Here is an 11,416-nt window from a genome sequence, read left to right as displayed (position 1 = left end):
ATCACTGCAAACGTGTTAATAATTAGGGTCAATTTTTCATGAGTAGACAAGAGAAGCAGCATCAATGAAGGATGAAGTATTTTTTTTAAATTATCCTATACATTTCTAATATATTAAATGATATAATGACTTAATCTGAATAGAACCAAACCCCACCTCAGATTTTTTATTTTACGATAATCTGCTACACTCTTTTGTATGTGACAATATGGAAGAAAAGCTCTGTCGCAAGACCTCAAAAGACTTGTTTTTAATAAAAAGTATGTTCACATAAACATACAAAATAGCTATTATGGTAATGTTGGTTGTTTATAGTCCCAAGTGTGAGGCAAAATGTTGTTGCATAATCTTTTAAGCCATAAACATCAAATGGAACTGGAACATGAATTTATATTCTACTAAAAAAAGAAAAAACTCTGAGAGGATTTTGCCTTCTGATTTCAAAAGGCCACCGCACACTGTACTGTATTATAAGGTCAACAACTTACATTTGGGAGACAGAATTTCAAAACAACAAAAGCCCTTCTCCCTTCCAACTAAAAGCGGAGCGAAAACATTATCCAAAAATTCAAGGTTATTTGAGGTAGAGAAGGAAAAGCTCACGCTATTTACCTTCAGCACAGTGATGTTCCAAGTGAAACTTTCCACAGCTTTACTCTGTTTACGTCCTTTCAGATTTTCCTTTTCTCCTAACCTGGGCAGGTCTTCATGAAGCACCATTCCTGAGAGGACATGTAATAGAAAACAAAAAATGATACATATGTTGTATATGTCTATTGCTTTGGTTTGAGATTTTCAAAAAGTTCTGTAAGAACTCAGCTGCCAAATAAAGGATGATATGTTGTATGTCTTCATTCATCATCTGGTTAGGAAATAAATTCATGCTACCCTGGATGAATTTTGGCATGGTGTCTTTAAACTGCCCTTTCATTCCTAATCTGCTGTGTTGTCTGTACTCGCTCTCACTCATTTCACCAATAATCCTTCATAAGGGCATGAAAACACAGTATTTTGGATATATAGTGAGGATATTCTTGTACTTGCAGTAACGATTTAAACTGAAGTCTTCAGTGGTCACACTTAAATGATCACACTTAAATGATCACAGCAGTGTTGTTGTGGTTTGCTACAAAACAAGTGTGCTTGAAAAAAAAAAAGCTTGTGGCTTGTAACAGGAAAAAGCTATGCTATTTTGAAAATAGGGTTGGTGTTGGTGTGACAATTTCTAGGGGCCACCAGCAAGGAGAGCTAGAACCCAAACAATGTCCCTGCTCTGACACTATAAGTTGATAGTAGTTAACAGCATCACTAGTTAGCAACTCATCAACACTGGTAGATTTTGTGAAATATACCACTTCAAACATTTTAGTGCAGCTATTTTGAGGATAAAAGCAGATGTTTTAAAGTGTTGGCAGGGTACTGTGAGTGTTGTGGATAACAGGATCTACTCTGAATGCAAATGTGAGAAATCTGTAAATTGTCTCTCATGATTTTCACACATCTCTAGGGCCTAACCGAAACATCATTCGGTGGAAAGAAAAGACAGAAATGATTAATCCTCCTCTCATCTTCTCCACCCAACACCTCTACTCACCTTCCTTTTGCACTTGTGCAATTCTCTCCTGCACTCCATCTGCATTTTCAATCAGCTGTTTGTTAGCAGAGATCATCTAAAGGGACACAGAGAGGATTTTTTAAAATTAATACTATTAATGCTTTTATTCTGCAAAGACGTATTAAATTGATCAAAAGTGACATTAAAATGTATTTAGATGGTAACAAAAGATTTAAAAGAAGATTTTAACGTTGATAAATGCCTCAAAGGACCAAATCAACATATTCATATGATTTAGGATCATGTGACACTGAAGACTGGCAAAATTTGCTGCTGAAAAATTAGCTTTGCCATCACAGGATTAAATGATATTTTAAAATATATTCAAAAAGACAACTGTTGTCAAGTCGATTATTCGCGTTTAATAGCATCTAAAGTAAAAGTTCATGTTTACATAATATATGTCTGTTTATTGTGTATAATTATGATGTGTATATATTATATATATATATATATATATATATATATATATATATATATATATATATATATATATATATATATATATATATATATATATATTTGATAAATATAGATGCAATGTATATATGCAAATATTTATTAATTATAAGAATGAGAGTGTATTTATATGTATAAAGGAGTACAAACATATATTATGTAAATTCAAACTTTTATTTTGGATGCGATTAATCACAATTAATCGATTTGACCCCAGTAGTTTAAAATGTAATAATATTTAAAATTTTGACTGTTTTTACTGTATTTCTGATACATACAAATACATACAGTCTTGATGAGCATAACACACACACACACACACACACACACATGTTGGTCTATGTGGTTTACAGGGACTCTCCATAGGCGTAATGGTTTTTATACTGTACAAACCGTATTTTATATCCCCTTACACTGCCTCTGCCCCTAAACCTACCCATCACAGGAAACATTCCCATCATTCCCTACCCATCATTTTGTATGTTTTTAAGGCCATTTGAATTATGAGGACATTTGATATGTCCTCATAAACCACATTTATAGTGTAATACCAGTGTAATACTCATGTAGTTATACAAATTTGTGTCCTCATAAACCACATAAACAGGCTCACACAGACAGACACACACACACACACACACACACACACACACACACACACACAATTGGCTAATAAAAACCCAAAGAACACATTTTCTCAAAAATTCTTCCAAGACTTATCTGAGCTTTAAAATTGCATTCATCATATAGCTGAATACTCTTATAGTGTGCTAACTATTGTCTAATTTCTGAGACGAAGTTGATGCTCAGTCATAAACACACATCTGAGAACTACATTATGAAATATAAAAAAAGTGATCTTTAAGCAATAAAACTGTCTTCTGAGAAGACCCTTGCTGCCCTCTCCCACAGTTAAGATATTTATAAAATGTAGTCCTGCCAGTCAGTGCGGCCTGACTTTCCTGGTCTCAAACACACAACAGGACTCAGAGTCAACCCACAGGGAGAGACAGAAAATAAGCGAATCTACGAAAGGAGAGAAGGAGGATGGTGACTAAAGCCAGATTTCTTACTCATTCCAACGTGCCTGTTCTTACTCCCACACACAGATATGTGGGATGGCTAAAAAGACAAATGCCATTGTAATGGCAGGTAATGCAAAGAAGAGAATAGCTAATATATTAAGATATTAGTATTACACACCAATATGATATTGTTCATATTTACAGCAGCAAAATACCATGTTTTATGTTTTGCTTTGCCAAAACTAAAAGAGGTCTATACATCCTAACTTTTAGAGAATGGTTTTATCAGAACATTAGCTATAAATTTTGCATAAGCACAAAGTTGGCCTATTATAGTTTATTAAATGGAAGAGTAACCAGCATAACAGCCCACCAGCAATGGTGTGTGACATTTAAGAACCCTACGTAAATGTGTTTCTTACAGTGTCATAACCATTTAGCAATTTACGAGTGGCGTCAGTCAAGTTGCCCACAGGTTCCAGGCATGGGTAACCTTCCTTCAGAATGAGTGTGGCCCCTGGGGGCCCGTCTGGAGTCTGCAATCTCGTGGCCAAGCTCTGGATGCACTGCTTCGGTGTGGCCATCGGGGGGAGCCCACACTGCTCTTTAAAAGCCACTGTAGCGTTCTATAGAAAGAGAAAACACACTTGGTTACCGCAAATATATCAGTGAACAGAGATAAAGACCACATACCGGTAACCAAAAGCACAAAACTAAATAATTGGCATGTTAATAAACAGGAAATAAATCTGAAATGTTCTAACTGTCTTTGAAGTTTTTGAAAGTCTAATACTCACCAAGGGTGTATTTATTTGATGAAAATGTACTATTGTGACATAGTAAAAAAGTGCAAATTTTAGAATTAAAAAAGATAAAGTTCAAAAGAACAGCATTTATTTGAAACCGTAATCTCATGGGGCATTATACATCCCTTTATATTATAAGTCACTTTTTATCAATGTAATCTGTCCTTGCTAAATAAAAATATTAAAAATTTTAAAAACTCCAAACTTTTGAAGGGTAGCATACACTCAAAATATATGATCACAACTGCAAGATATTGAGAGAAAACAAGAGAGCTAAGAGTCACTGAAAACTGGTGGCATTTATATTATTTAAACAACACATTAGACACTGAATATGTTGTGCAAAGAGCAAAATAATGAACTGCTTTCCTTTATACAGACAGATAAACCTGTGCAATTTAACTGTTTTCTGTGTCTGCGTGACTGTCAAAGGCTTCAGCTTTGCGTCTAATCTCATTTCAGCTTTTTATCATACATTTCCCTTCATTACGATGTGGCGGATAGAGAGGCTGTTTCTATTTTCCACCTGACAGGATCACACACCCACAACCGTGATAACCAAAGCTATTTGGAGATGTATGCGTGTGTTCAGGTGGATTAATGCGGGATCAGTCTGTATATCAGTGTTTATTTGTATGAGAAAGTCCACAGGGTGTAAACATTGGGGCATTGTGTTGGCTCATCAATAATGTCAGATGGAAAGTACAAGCATGGAAGGACAAAAAAGGTCCAGTGGTTTACAGTATGTATTTGGATAAAGTATAGTTGGACACTGAAAATGTATGAATGTCATTGCATTAGATAAGAAAATATCAAACAAAGTGGCATTTAATTTAAAGAAACACTCTAAAAAATACTGGGTTGTTTTAACCGGGTCAAATATGGGTCAAATATGGACTAACCCAGCAATTGGGTTGTTTTAACCCAGCGATTGGGCTGTTTTAATCCTGCGGTTGGGTTAAATATTTGCTTAAGACAACCCAATTGCTGGGTTAAAACAACCCAATTGCTGGGTTAGTCCATATTTGACCCACCATTGGGTTGTTTTTTACCTAGAATTTTTTACAGTGAAGATGACAAGTACGTATTTTGTGCGAAATATTACAAAAATGTAACAAAAAAAGTCTGATATTTTTTAAATAGCAAGACAAGAGATACATATCTGTTGTCTGTGTGGTTACATATTCATAACTCTAATAAAAAATGGCCTTGGGACCAGATGGCTAAGAGTAATTGCAAAGATAAGACTAGAAATGGTCCAAATAGTTTTTGGGGCCACTGTCTGGTCGTGTGTGTGTGTGTGTGTGTGTGTGTGTGTGTGTGTGTGTGTGTGTGTGTGTGTGTGTGTGTGTGTGTGTGTGTGTGTATCTCTTGGATCAGCAGGTTTTTGTGAACACAGTAATTATGAATGTGGAGTAACTCCTCTCCCTCAACACACAACACACTGTGGTGGCATCTGATCCCAGCTCTGTCACCTGACCCTGATACTCTACCCTCCATCCTTCCTCTCCTTACAGTCACACACAAATCATACCTCGACTTCGCAGAGTCTAGACCAGCAAAACTGTTGTTTTTTGCTTGGTTTTATTTGTAGCAATTGTTTGAAAAATCAGATGAACACATCAAGATGCTAGAAATGTGTGAGTTGCGCGTTGATTAATTAGTTAAGTTAAACCCCAGAAACGGCAAGTAAATTGAGCTTTGCTTTCACAATGGATGGCAAAACTCCAGAGTGGAGGTGTGGTGGTGTCTGGTTTTTACATGTTCAGAACTGAGACCTAAATGAAGCCGGAAATGTACGTCAGCTATATAGGCTGATTATTAAATAAAAAGATCCAGTCTGTCAGTGACTCAGCATCAAAGGTATGCAACTAGTACTGAGGTCAAAATCTTCATGTGTGAGAATTTAGAATGTGGAACCAATTACTTGTGAGCCAAGCAAATGTTTAATAAAAAGAAAACAATTACAATCATCCACCTAATGTCTCACTATAATATCTGTTTTCAGTGTCTGACATGGTCATGTTATTAATAAACGAGGCATATTTACTCCAACAACACCAATTATCTGCACGGCCAACTGAACAGCACTAATAGCACTGACGAAAATTAACTTAACTGTTTTGTTCACACCATTTCCACACCATTTACATTCAGACAGTTTTGACCGGGTGAGTCAGCAGTGCCACCCTGACCCTAATGTGGACTTGTCCAATTACAGCTACATCCATTTAAACAGAAAAAAAAATTAAGCTGCCCCATACTGCATTAGAAGGAATAGGAAATAAAATATTTAGAAATAAAATTAAAATATTTGAAAATGATTCATCATTTGAGCTTCCATGTCTACCCAATGTGATGTGCTCTATGTATGCACGTTGATCATTGTTTAGATGTAAATAAAATAATTTAATGATGTGAATTTAAAGGTGTCATGAACTGGCTTTTTATTTATTTTTATACTGTTGTCTGAGGTCAACTAATGACGTTTAGGTGGTTTTTACATTCAAAAACCTGTGTTCTGAGTTTGAAAAACCTGAAATCTGAGTTTTTACGTTTGTGTTTTTTACATTCAAAAACATCTTAACTAATAAGTAATAGGCTATTCTGATTTTGAGGCTCTCTCCTGAACGCTGAGTTTTGATGGGCGTGCTGCACTGGAGACTTGGAAGTAAACGCCCACGGCTAGGATTAGATAAGATTTGTTTGCATATTTAAAGAGCTTCAGCTCCCCTGTCAGTTCAGTTCACATGAGGGAGAGATTGTTTTGAAAGTGGCAACCGGAATGAATCTCTCAACCACAGATAAAGGTCTTTATCAAACAAACACAATTACTTATCTCTCATCCACCCGCGATTGATTGGAATATTATTTTTGTATTACTTGGCCCGCCATATTCAGTGGATATAGCGCGAACCGCGTATACACACACACTTGTGCGTGCACGCCCTTGTCAGCGAGCGGTGAACAGCTAAGATCAAAGAAGAAATATAATTTCACTATTTGAAATTCACTGGTCTGCCGACCAGCTTACGTTTTGGTAGTTTGCCTGGAAAACCCATAGCCCCTAGACACGTTAGGCTTTACGAGCCCTGGCCCGTAACATTATATGTCTGAGTCTGACCCCAAATCACAATGAACCAACAAATAAAGTATTCTCCAGCCTGTGACAGCATGCTAAAAGCATGTTCTGTTAGACACGTACACATGATCAAAACGATCTATAACAATGCAATACTATTACATATTAAAAAACGTTTTACTCACATAAGTGTGTTGCACCATTCCTGTCGGATCCAATATAGAAGGAACAGCAATGTGTTTTAATCTAGATATGTCTGCAAATCCAGCATCGACCTGAGACTTGTTTACAAACGTTTCCGCAGTGAAATTAAGTGAACACATGAATATCTTCCCCACGTGAGCTGGAACTTCATTAAAAATAAAGTTCAACTACACATTCCTAATATTAGGATCCGAAGGAAGCTTATGCAGCGACTGTGTTCTTCCACAACCAGAAAAGGCGCAATATCTTATCTTCTTCTGCATGTTTATTTCTGCTGGCTAACTCGATTCGAACAGCTCCATGAGTCAGTGGGCGGGGCTACTGAATTAAACATGCTTATTATTCTGTAGAGGCGGTGTTTCGCAACACAATGACGTCAGGATGAAGCACACAATCGTTTTCTGGACCTGGTGTCTATAAAAGCTTTGACTAACAAGGAAGTTTTCAGCTCTGACATTTACAGGATATTCTTATATTACCATGACATTTTATATATCAAAAGCTCAAGGGAAAGTTGATTTCTCAAATCATCACCTCTTGAAATAAGTTCTTCATACACTGGCTGGACAAAAAAAAAAGTCTAACAGAGTGGTGCAGGTATGACATCACTTTGTAAGCCAAAACACGAAAGCGAGTTAGCAATTTAGGGTGAGTTCACCCAAAAACGAAAATTCTGTCATTAATGCACCGTCATGTCGTTGGACACCCGTAAGACCTTCGTTCATCTTCAGAACACAAATGAAGATATTTTTGTTGAAAGCTGATGGCTGAGAAAGGCTTCAAACAGGCCTCCATTGGCTTTCAGTACATTCCCACCCACAAGACCCATAAAATGCACTAAAAACTTTGTTACAAAGTCCATCTCACTACAGTGGCTGTACAATAATTTTATTGAATAATTTTAAGCGCAGAGAATAGTTTGTGCGCAAAAAAAAAATCGAAATAACTTTATCCGCTAAGTTATTGTCTTCCATGTAGGTCTCGGACGTAAACTCGTGCGATAGTGGTGCTCCACCTCTTCTGGGTCATGTCTTCGAACGGCGGATCTGCGTCATATTCTCTCACATGCGTCGAGTTCACATCAATAACTTGGTGGATAAAGTTGCTATTTTGATTTTTGTGTGCACAGTAACTATTTTGGTCTCATTGTAACATTATTGTACAGCCACTGTAGTGAGATGGACTTTGTATTGTCGTCTTTAGTGCCTTTTATGTGTCTTGTGAGTGGGTCAGTGGAAATGTACTGAAAGCCAACGGAGGCCTTTCTTAAGGCCTTCTCAGCCATAAGCTTTCAACAAAAACATCTTCATTTGTGTTTCGAAGATGAACGAAGGTCTTACAGGTGTCCTACGACATGAGGCTGAGTAATTAATGAAAATTTTATTTAATGAAACAACCCTTTAATGATGTTCACATGTGATAACTATCTTGATGGACGAAACGTGCAATCATAAACTTTTGTTTAGAGCTTGTTTTTTAGCAATAATCCAAAAGCCTATGGGAAAATCCTCTCGGTTATTTCTCAAGGGAACTAGTGCAATGCTAAATGTTGGTTGGCCTACAGTGACGTCATACCTGCACCACTCTATATATGGAGTGTGTAGCTTTTCATTTCTTAAACAACCATGTAGGAAGACACATCATGGCTATATTCCAGGATGAAAATGTCAAGAATCATCATGCTCATTGTGCAAGAATGGTTGGGAGGGAGCATGAAGAATCATCTTCACACATGAATTGGCACATCTGGCCTTAAATTCTTTGAATTTCTTTGGGATGTGCTGGAGTAGACTTTACAGGGCACTTGACTCTTGCACTATCAAACCAAGACCCTTACCAAAAATGAATGCACCTCTTGAGGGAAATAAATGTTGTGATAAGCATTAAAACAGCAAATTTTGTTTTGGCCAGGCAGTGTATAAAGCAATCATATCTCTTCACAAGACTTTGATTAAACTGCCCAGTTCACATGGTTTTTTTTTTACAACATTTTTGGACCTTTAGATCCATTTGTGTTAAAGTCTTATGGGTTTGGAACAACATGAGGGAGTTTTTTTGTGTATAATCCCTTTAACCAGCGAGTTTTCCGTGATCACACAGCATCATATAGCAAAACCACACTAATCAACATAAACCAACCCGAACTAGAATGGAAATTGTAACCTGGTCTTTTCAGCAGGGTGTGGCTGCCAAGTATTGCTGAAGTTAAATAGTTAGTATTACTGTTGTCTGAACATGCACCACCTCACTTACCAGTGCATCCTCTCGCAGGTCTGTAGCTTCTCGCAAAGGTCCGCTAGCTGGGCGGAAAGTGTCATCCAGCACTTTGATGCCCGTGTTACGCAGGGTGACATACTCTCGTCCACGCCGCACTCCTCTCCTGACGGACAGACCTCGCCTCTGGGCCTTTCCCCCACCTCTGCGGTTAGTAATGGCGATGTGTACAAACAGGCTAGCATGGGGCAAAGGGTCTCCAGCGAGGCCCAGGAGGGGCACATTGCGGTAACCAGGCTGTAGACACTCAAATGCAATGGTGTACTGTCCAATGAAGTCGTCGCCTATATAATCATCATCCAAAACTACGAAACGCAGCAGGGCTAGTTCAGGCATGTTCACCTGAAAAGAGAAAAAAGTGTGTGTGTTATTGGACTCTTCAAGTAGGCAAATTTTTTTTATAAATTGTTTTTATAACAAAATGCAACTGTAAGGAGAATTAAATATCAAGGGTATGTAAACAGACACTCAACACATGACTAGACCCACTAAAATATGAAGCATGTAAAATTTAGTGCAGACCACTGAGCCAAACGTGCCACTCCAACACTGCAGAATATAGTTAAAAGATCATTTGCATGAGGCACATTTCCACAGTCTCATCTATTTAAATATGAAAATGCACAAAATCGCCTGGGCATCTGGCTATGTAGGACAAACACACACATAACTAAGCAAGGACACAATTTAACCAAATCATACATCTTGCACAGCATGTATAACAGGGGGATGTTACAGGTTGAAACAATGTACAAAAATGATTGTGTTTGTTTGTACAAGCATACTCGCATGTAAAATATGTATTGATAATAACAGGAAGTCAGTACAGACAGTTCAGAAAAATGGGTACAATGATACCTGAATGTAATATCTTAAATGCCTAATCTAAAAAAGAAAACATATTGTTACAGAGGTGTGTGTGTTAGGAAAATATCCATACAAAAATAGTAAAACTTTTTTTTTTTTTAAATCACCTAGTGGGGAAATAGCTTATAGATCACACTAAATTGTTAGCTTTTTTAATGTAAATGCAGATGTTTCTCCTGTTGACCTAAATTGAGTTCTTCACAAGGAAACAAGCTTATAAATCATACAAAATGACCTTTTCTGTGATGTGTAGATTAGGGTTAGTTTAAGGGGATAGAATATAAAGTTTGTACATTATAAAAAAACATGTCTATTGAGAATCCCCACAAAGATAATAAACCAGACATTATTTGTCCCTATAAGTAAAACAGCTTATAAATGACACACACAATTCACAACACACACACACACACACACCCACACACACACACACACACACAAACACACACACAAACACACACACACACACACACACACACACACACACACGTCTGGTTCCCTATCTTTGTGGGGACTCTCCATAGGCGTAATGGTTTTTATACCGTACAAACCATATTTTCTATCCTCCTACACTGTGACTGCACCTGCCCCTAAACCTACCCATCATCAACATTCTGCATTTTTACTTTCTCAAAAAAACGCATCCTGTATGATTTATTAGCTTTTTGAAAAGTGGGGACCGCTGGCTGGTCCCACAATGTAGGTAATCTCAGGTTTTACTATCCTTATGGGGACATTTGGTCCCCACAATGTAATACAAACAAGGGCACACAGAAATACACATAGACAGACACACACACGTGTGAGACAGAAACGAGTTATATCACACTGAATATGCATATTCATACTAAGGAAACGAAAAATAGAGAAATCTGGCAGGAAAATACAGACAACAAAGATAAAAGCCTCAGCTGGCAGCAGACACCCACACAGATGCCTGGACATCTTGAAACAAGAGAAATAGTTTGAGACAGGTGTGCAGCATCTCTGAGAACCTACTTCATACTTCATTTGAATTCATGGATGCACAAATTTCATGAACTCCACAGACAAAACTGTACCATGATATTACCATGTTTTCAGA

General features: G+C 37.3%; 1 protein-coding gene across 1 annotated transcript in view; it reads right to left on the bottom strand.

Annotated features, from left to right (window-relative positions):
- The window catches only part of plcl1 (phospholipase C like 1), a 74,445-nt gene that overhangs the window by 4,057 nt on the left and 58,972 nt on the right, over nucleotides 1–11,416 (bottom strand). Inside the window, exons 4-7 of the mRNA XM_067444042.1 lie at nucleotides 9,445–9,807; nucleotides 3,522–3,725; nucleotides 1,595–1,670; nucleotides 613–722 (exon numbers count right to left, since the gene is read on the bottom strand). Coding sequence (XP_067300143.1) covers nucleotides 613–722; nucleotides 1,595–1,670; nucleotides 3,522–3,725; nucleotides 9,445–9,807 — 753 coding nt within the window. The remainder of the gene's footprint in view (nucleotides 1–612; nucleotides 723–1,594; nucleotides 1,671–3,521; nucleotides 3,726–9,444; nucleotides 9,808–11,416) is intronic.

Source organism: Pseudorasbora parva, chromosome 5, assembly GCF_024679245.1.
Source record: "Pseudorasbora parva isolate DD20220531a chromosome 5, ASM2467924v1, whole genome shotgun sequence".
Lineage (NCBI taxonomy): Eukaryota > Metazoa > Chordata > Actinopteri > Cypriniformes > Gobionidae > Pseudorasbora > Pseudorasbora parva.
Note: the sequence above shows the minus strand (reverse complement) of the source record. Positions and strands in the feature narration are given on the sequence as shown.